General features: G+C 36.3%; 1 protein-coding gene across 2 annotated transcripts in view; it reads right to left on the reverse strand.

Moving 5' to 3' along the window:
- Nucleotides 1–9526, reverse strand: part of LOC107753125 (nuclear receptor corepressor 2-like) — a 151900-nt gene that overhangs the window by 71536 nt on the left and 70838 nt on the right. For both annotated transcript variants that reach the window (XM_016569249.1, XM_016569248.1), the window contains exon 5: nucleotides 9213–9218. In XM_016569249.1, the coding sequence (XP_016424735.1) occupies nucleotides 9213–9218 (6 nt within the window). The remainder of the gene's footprint in view (nucleotides 1–9212; nucleotides 9219–9526) is intronic.

Below are 9526 nucleotides of genomic sequence, written 5' to 3' on the forward strand. Positions count from 1 at the left end.
TTTATTGTGTTATAACAGAGCTTTATGAGATCGCGATTAACTGAGATGTCAGCTTTTAGTGGTGATAAAGGAAGCGCTGCTCGCATTCTGCCATGCCAAACCAGGCACGCAGCAGCCAGGCTTGCTGTTCTGTTAAAAATAACAGTGGTTTGTGAATGTTGATGCTTAGCCTAAATAACAAATCTTTTATCAGGAGTGTTTATGCTGAGATGTTGTGGAGCTTAGGAGATGTTACAGAACCATTTGATGTAAATTTCTTCAATGTACTGAAAACAATCTATATAGATTACTTTTATGCGGGCTTTTGCGGGCGGGAGCGGGACAAAACATGAATGTCGCGGGCGGGAGCAGGACAGAATCTTCCGGGAGCTGGACTGAAAAATCCGTCCCGCGCAGGTCTCTAACTTACGGCACAATAGACAAAGTAATCTTTTATAATTAATCATATTTTTATGAAACCCCTGACAATTAAAATGTGTTGCTCCAATTCCAGATTGTCCATGGAAAGAGGGAGACAAAGCCCAAATGTCCAAGGACAGCCTGAGAGCTCTGCTAATGTTCAAAACACATTCCTAGAGGCATTCCAAACTTCAGGCGGGATTTAACACTTCAAAAGGATTTGATAAAGGAGTCACTTTAGGACTCAAAGCTGTATACACACACTCACTCACTCAACTCTCTCACAGCATAGGATGAAAATTGCCTTGTTAACCCCACACAATTACTTTCAAGGACAAGCACTATAATCCTGCCAAGTCTCAGTAACAAGAACCAACCAAAAATCAGAACACTAGGGTTGGGCCGATAGACGATGCCATCGTCCATCGCCGATGACTGACAGACATCAAGAGTACGTCTGTGCACCTAACCAAATTTCAATGTGGACTAGTGTCTGCGAATATTAAACTGCAAAATGACGCTTGTGTGACGCTTGTGTTGTTTTTAGCCAAATTTCGACAGAAATTTCTATTGTACAGTATAATGTACTAACGTTTAGGGCTGTCACTAATTATTATTTTGGCAATCGAGTATTCTGACGATTAATCGAGTAATCGGATAATTAATAATTTGTTTTTTGTAGTAATAAAAATAGACCTAAGCGAACAATAGCCTTTAAAATGACTTATAATACATATATAATAGCAATTAAGCAATAATAATTAGTTCAAATAAAGTATGAAAAGCAAGTAATCATATGGTTTTATTGAACAAAACTGCACACCACACACCAACAGATTTTCAACCGACTGTCACAGTCCCGACTGTGAACACGGGAAATCTCGCAAAATCTCTCGATACTTGAGAATAAACATGGTGGACGATAGGCAGGAAGAAATTGCGATGTCTGCATTTGTTATGCTTCCGCTTTTTTGATTGGATAGTTTTGTTTCACATTATAATCTCCAGATCATACACGCGTTTGTCCTCGGGGTTCCCCCCACACATAGGATTTCTGATCGTAAATATTCAACATGTTGAATATTTACGATTCACGATCGGGGCGCCTCCGACATTCTTCCGAGCAGATTCAGTCACTCTCTTAACACACCTCACACCACAGTAAAATCTGATAAGATCATCTTTAGAACCACCAAGATAATCGGGACATTACCTAGGATTGTCGGAATGGGAGAAAACGGCCCAAAATCAGCCCGATTATCTTGTGGTGTTTACCCAGCATTACCTTACAAATCTGATGAAATGGCGCACGTTGCATTGCCAGATGAACGTTATAATAAACTCACAACAGCAGAGATGCAGATTGAGACGCTACACACACGTAAATGATAACAGTTTGTGTGGAGCAGCATTTACTGTAAACAGAGCCGCTCTGAGATGCACGTACGTAACCTAGACGCATGTAAATAATTAAAGCGCACATATTAAACCAGCATTGCATATATTTATTTAATTGAATCATAGCATTTGTGTATTCACAATAGCATTATGCTTTATTATGATTTTAAATTAGTTTAATATATCACGCAGCCTTGGAAGACGGTCTAATAATGATTAGATTAGAATGCGCCACTTCCGGTATTTTGCCGATTACTCAACACAGGCAAAATGCAATCGAGGATTTTTTTTAAAACAGAGTACTCTAATTGAATCGAGGAATTGTGACAGCCCTACTACACTGCAAAACCTCCAGTGTTGAAATCCTGGTGTTAATGACTCTGAGAGTTAAGAGTAAAATTTCTAGTGTTGAATTTCAAGGGATTAACACGGCTAGTGTAAACAGCACCCTCTGGCTGGCGAAGTTACAGAGAGTTACATTTTCTTAACACTGAGTGTTATTATTTACATCTGGGATATTTACGCACCTAAACCAGCTGAAAGATTTCTCACAGACACCATTTTCTGACTCACGATGCGGAGCATACAAGGACAGAATACACCAAAGTTAAGTGTTTTATCTAATTTACAACATGTAGGCCTATTTTATAACATCATATTGTTTTTTTAACGATATTAAATGCTGTGTATGCCTAAACTTTTCTCAGAAACAATTTCTTTCACTCGCAACAGACGAGGAACTGCTTTAAACGCTGACAGTAAGTGTTTTATCTCATTTATAATATGTATTTGAAAACATACTGAATTATAGTAGTATTTATGTGCTGTGTGCTCATAAACCTTTTCTCAGAAAGACATTTGCTTTACTAGGAGGTTGACAGGGAAACTCCAGAAGTGTTTTACGACCAGGAGCTTAGTTTATGGGGGGATGGGGGAGAGGTAACTCCCACAATTAACCAAAACTAGCAATATTCATACTAGGGATGCACGATATTATCGGACCAATATCAGAATCGGCCGATAATGGCTTTAAATTTAAATATCGGCCCGATATGAAAAATTATGCCGATATGTCTTGTAGTATTAAGAGGAATACGTTAAACTCACATGTGCTCAGGGTGTGCTACTGATTAGATCACGTCAGCAATGTGGCTCATTCTTGAAGCAAAATTTTGTCTGAATGATGATTAGACTGACTGTTTTGGATCGCTGCATTTAATCTGTGAAAGCACATACAAAATGACGTGTTCAGTGCACATACAGAATGATGTCTAAATCTTAAAATAAAATGTTAGGGTTAACACTGCATCTTTCTGGGCCGGTATCGGCCAAAATGAGTTGAAAAACATCGGCATATCGGATATCGGCAAAAATCCAATATCGTGCATCCCTAATTTATACCATGGTTAATGGAAACCTAGAATCATGCTATTAATTAATTTAAATCGTGCCTTCTGCGCTTTTATAAGTGCTAACTTCACGTACGAACCGAACGGAGCAGTTATCAGCACAATATGACTGAAGCGCAGTTCTTTTAATTGTGCACAAGCGGCACGCGAATCACCGTATACTCTATCACTCGCTCACTCTAGCCCGCCGGCCTCCGCTCACTCAAGCCTGCCGTGTGTGACGCTGTGTTTCGTTGTGAAAGCGAAACTACTTTGTTTTTAAACTTAAACCGCATAAACACATTTCATTACACCAAATACACAAAATAATGTTCTTTTTAGCAACATCATATGACCCCTTTAATTGGTGTAAGAACATGTTGTTTCAATGTATTGAAAATATTGAATGTGAAGACATTTTGGTGCAGGGAAAAAAGCTTTACAATGTTTTAGCAATAATAATAATAAAAAATCATATGCAAACGAATCTTGTTTTGTGGGTTTATTTTTTACAAATAGTTATTCTAAAAGTAACTGTTCTGTTACTCCTTAATTCCTTTTACTTGATCAGTTAAGAGTTATATTAATGCTTTTAGGAGTTATCAAATGAATATTGTTAATTATTTAAATCTAAGGTAGTGTTCTTTTACTCTGAAGAGCAGCAATTCCATGCAAATGTCAACCTTACCATGAAAAAATAAAAGTTTTTACAAAAAGAACAAAACCCTATTTAAGTTGTGCGTTTAGGTCTGTATTTTACTGCATTAACGTGCTTTAATAGAAATTTGAAGGAAATCGCTGTTTATCCACCACATATGAGGGGTGCACCCATAGTAAAATTACATTTTCATTTGACTGTATTTCATGTTTTCAAATGAGAGATCAAAGGCTGCCCATTTTTTCATTTATGTCAACAGTAAGCATTTTGTAGAAAGATGGAGGCCTTTCTGAAAAATTAATAAACTCACTTTGTCTAAACAGCGATGATTTTTGGATTTATATAGGCTAGATATACGATGTCAGGACGCTTCAGCGCTGTGTCACGTTCGTAACGTTTTAAAGATTAAGTTTATATCATATAGTAATTATTAATGCAATTAACTTGAAACTTTCTGTACAAAGCCAACTTATGGTCACGCCAATTATGATCAACAGCTCATCTCTATTCTTTGCTCTTATCAACCATATAATGCGTTACGGACGTGACCGTTACGGACGCTTCATATTAAATTGTATGCATACAGGCACGCATGTTTACCACGCGTTGCTGATGACTGATAGATAGCCTACTGTGTAGGTCTATACTGCTGTGATCTGTTTCAGGCTTTCCGTATCATAACATTTTAGAAATTAATTCTAACATTTTAGAAATTGCATTCTCAACGTCAACGAGAACATCGTGGAGGTTTAGCTGAGACTGCATTTGCTGTGCGGGTCAGAAATGCACAGACGGACTGTGCAGGACAAATCGCCAAAACTTTTTCAAATGTCATAATGTTCATTGTCAATATTATCTTCTTTAAGTGTTTCAAATAACTTGTGTCGCTATCTGCGCTTCATTCATGCAGAGAGCAAGATTTTGCGTGTTCGGCGCACATGCTGCTGAGTGAGACGCGCAAGAGATGTGCTGTGGAGTAACATCATTCATTCTTATTTGTCTAAATATTTTTTCTTAATTACAAATCTTGTTTGGTTTTATTTGGTATCATTGCATGTTAAAAATAAGTCACTATGTTATGCAGATGCAAAATGTGAAACTGTAATCTTATTCGCAGTCTAGCATTTTATAAATTTGTACAATATATATTCAGCATATTTAACTGAACCTGTTTTGTATCTTTATTATTTAATGCATAAGCGATTTATTAAAACAAGTTTATGAGAGTCATTAAAACAAGTTTATGACTGCGACAGTTTAATCTTGATCAACAACATCAACTAATTGGAGCAGCATCGGCCCGTTATTAGATCATTTTAAAACGTCAAATAGCTTTCAATTTGCAGGTTATAACTGTATCTATTTTATTTATTATTATATTTATTTTAATGCGGATCCCACACTCACACTCAAGCATGACAGGGAGGAGCCCGTACGATCACTTGCATTTTTTCCTGATAATGAAACAACTTAAAATTGGGGTGCCTTACATACATGAGAAATATATAATATTATTATTATTATTATTTGTAAGTCGCTTTGGATAAAAGCGTCTGCTAAATGACTAAAAGTAAAGTAAAAATATCTAAAGAAAGCTTGTATACTTTTAAACGAACCAATTCAAAATGAAATCAAATAGGCCTACTCCCTGATTATGTAATCTGTGAATGCATTTCTCTCTAAAGGTGTGTCCAGTGGAGATTTCGTGAATTTCATCTTTGCAGCCGAAAACACTCAGAAAACATTAGTTTATTACTAAATCATTCAAATGTCCCTTTTTTCATCATCATTAGGCTACATTTGCCTGTGCTTTGTGGCAAACTTTATACGTGTAGCCTACTTGAGCGCGGAATATGCTCATTATGGAGTATTATGTTAATTTAATATAAACGTGCGATTAGCAATAGCTTAAATGAATGACTACTAGTAACTGGAAAAAATCTTTAGTGGGGGGCAGCCCTATTAAATACCCTCTATCTCTGTTAAAGTTTTTAAAGCATTTCCATAGTCGTATAAATTCCGCTTTCAGAACTGTCACGTCCGTATGATTTTTCCTCTGAAACACAAAAAAGAAAATTGAAATAAAATTGATATTTTATGCTTTGTGAATTGCCAACCCTTCTCCATTCGGTAGATATTGTTGCTTCTGGTTTGTGCATTGTAAATCTATTGTAGTCTACGGATGCTTCATATTAAAGCATACCGGCGCACATGTTTGCCTCGTTGTTGATGACTGTTAAAGGTCTACTGCTGTGTCAGGCTTACCTTATCATAACATTTTAGAAATGCATTCATTCTAATAACATTTTAGAAATCGCTCAGCGAGAGCTTAGCGGAGATAGCCTAAGCATGCACAGGTGGACTGCATGACAGCTCGCCAAAACTATTTTAAATGTTGTTCATTGTCAATATTATCTTGTTTTACATTTTATGTGTTTCAAATAACTCTTGTCGCTATCTGCGCTGAATGCATGCAGAGTGCAAGATTTTGCGTGTTCGGCACGCATGTTGTGGGGTTATCATTTATTTATTTATTTTTGTCTAAATATTTATTTTTTCATTACACATCTTGTATGGTTTAATTTCATATCATAGTAAAATAATTCACTTTGTTATGCAGATGCAAAACGTGAATCTTCGCAGTCTATTTTATAAATATTTGTACACTAGGCCTATTATATATTTAGAATATTTTACTTAACCTGTTTTGTATTTTAGTTATTTAATGCATAAGCAAGTAATTAAAAAAAAATTTCCAGCGGCATCCGTTTAATCTTGATCAACAACTATGATCAACGAATTGGAGTGGTGTTGGTCAGTTAGATCATTTTAAAACATCAAATAGCCTTCAATTTATAGTTTATAACTGCACCTGTCTCGGATGTAGACTGGTGAGGATTTATTTTAATGTGGATTCCAAACTCTAGCGTTAACCTACAGGCTATAAATGTGCTATTTTTGGCCCGTGTTCAAGTGTTTGTGCGGAATATTAATGCGCATGCAAAAAATCTTTAGTGGGGGGCAGCCCTATTAAATACCCACTAGACGTCGCTGTTAAAGTTTTTAAAGCATTTTTAAAAGCGTTTTCATAGTCAGATAAATTACGCTTTCAGAACGGTCACGTCCGTAACGGAGAGATGTCACGTCCGTAACATTGATTTTTCCTGTGAAACACAAAAATGAAAATTTAAACAAAATTGATATTTTATGCTTTGTAAATAGCCAACCCTTCTCCAGAAGCAGATATTGTTGCTTCTGGTTTGTGCATTGTAAATCGCAGAACGTCTACAAAATATGCCTCCCAGAAACTCGTCTTTTTTTGTCACGTCCGTAACGCATGTGTCTTTCCATCATTTAAAATATAAAACGGGCTTATAGACTGATACTTTTCTGATGTCTGGACTCTATTTTAAGGGGTTTAGAAAAATATAAAGAGATGGTTTCATATATTGGAAATAAATATAATTTATGAGAATTTATATTTCAGGTTTTGACTGCAAATGTCACGTCTGTAACGGTGGAATTGCCCAGAGTTAGATTAACACTGATAAGAGATGTTGGATTAACTCCATGCCGTTAGGGTTAAATGTTGAACTCTGAGGCAGTGTTAATTTGTTAAAACTTTTAAAATGTTAATTTAACACTGGGCAGTGAAAATTATATAAACACCAGGATAGTGTTGAAATTAACTCTCACAGAGTTAAATTGACACTGGTGGTTTTGCTGTGTAACATTACTTCTCAAAGTATCATAACAATAATAATAACAGTTCATTAAAACATTATTTTTAAGAATATCACAGAATGTCACAATTTTTTTATCCATGTTTTAATTTCAACTGTAAACCTCCATTGGGCAGCACTTTGCTTGTCAAAAATGAAATGTTTAAATGTCATGATTACATTTAAAATAAATAAATAAATAAATTGTTAGACTTATGCAGACAAATGTAAAAATTTCATAGTGCGCTATTATTTATGAAATTTAAATAGTTACATTTTGTGAATTAAATTGTTTCAACATCCTTTTTGATATAAACCATAATTCATAGGGTGAATGTAAGAGACTAAAATAAATTCTTTTTTTTTTTATTACATCAACCCCAATGGTACCATATACAAAGAACATTTTCAAAACAAACATTCAAGATATAAAATAACCTTATGACATTAAAAATCCTCAGACCTGAAGAAAATATTTTTTAAAAATCACAGATCACATGATGTGAGACTTGCTGAACCACTTACAGTGGGTACGGAAAGTATTCAGACCCCCTTAAATTTTTCACTCTTTGTTATATTGCAGCCATTTGCTAAAATCATTTAAGTTATTTTTTTTTCCTCATTAATGTACACACAGCACCCCATATTGACAGAAAAACACAGAATTGTTGACATTTTTGCAAATTTATTAAAAAAGAAAAACTGAAAAATGCTCAGTATTTAGTAGAAGCACCCATTTGATCTAATACAGCCATGAGTCTTTGGGAAAGATGCAACAAGTTTTTCACACATGGATTTGGGGATCCTCTGCCATTCCCTCTTGCAGATCCACTCCAGTTCTGTCAGGTTGGATGGTAAACGTTGGTGGACAGCCATTTTTAGGTCTCTCCAGAGATGCTCAATTGGGTTTAAGTCAGGGCTCTGGCTGGGCCATTCAAGAACAGTCACAGAGTTGTTGTGAAGCCACTCCTTCGTTATTTTAGCTGTGTGCTTAGGGTCATTGTCTTGTTGGAAGGTAAACCTTAGTTCCAGTCTGAGGTCCTGAGCACTCTGGAGAAGGTTTTCGCCCAGGATATCCCTGTACTTGGCCGCATTCATCTTTCCCTCGATTGCAACCAGTCGTCCTGTCCCTGCAGCTGAAAAACAAAAAAAATTAACTTAAATGATTTTAGCAAATGGCTGCAATATAACAAAGAGTGAAAAATTTAAGGGGGTCTGAATACTTCCCGTACCCACTGTAAATGCAGTGATATTTTGACTGTTTGATAATGAAATGACTGTAGTGTGTGTTCTGGTGACATTTCTTTCTACATGAAAGCTCTCAGCTGCCATGACAACAGCTGTGGCAAAACGTCTCTCCACTGTGGACATACATGTGTACGTGTGTATTTGCATTTCATATCTGGTCCAGACCCATTTCACGCATGTTTCATATTACAGACATGAATGATCCCTCAAATCACATGACTTGATGATTGAAAAAGCATTACTAGAGCACCCAGAACTAGAAATTACTACTAGCGACCAAGCAACTGCCAACACGCAGCAACAAGACTTTGGGGTTTTATAGACCAGATTTTGCCAGGTGGAAAAAAAATCCCATTTTATACTGGATTCGAGGCATATCTAAAGATTTTAAGGTGGGGCCTTTGCCTAACCCAGTAAGCAAATCCCAAAGTACCAAACAACAAACATCCTAGGATCACTCGTAATGTCTTCAGAAACCATTGTTCATCCCAGGATAGACGAGCATTAGTCTGACGAACTTTAAAGAGCTCTGACTTAACACATTTATGAATCATGGGCTGTCAAAGTAACATAAGTCATATGACACTCTGAGCTGTAACAAGCCATTAGACACACACGAGCTAGTTCACACCAGTCAGAGTGCTGCAGGTATGCTGCAAACGGCACACACACTAGTGTGTGTGTGTGTGTGTGTGTGTGTGTGTGTGTGTGTG

The sequence above is a fragment of the Sinocyclocheilus rhinocerous genome, unplaced genomic scaffold (genome assembly GCF_001515625.1).
Source record: "Sinocyclocheilus rhinocerous isolate Xijiao unplaced genomic scaffold, SAMN03320098_v1.1 scaffold20, whole genome shotgun sequence".
Lineage (NCBI taxonomy): Eukaryota > Metazoa > Chordata > Actinopteri > Cypriniformes > Cyprinidae > Sinocyclocheilus > Sinocyclocheilus rhinocerous.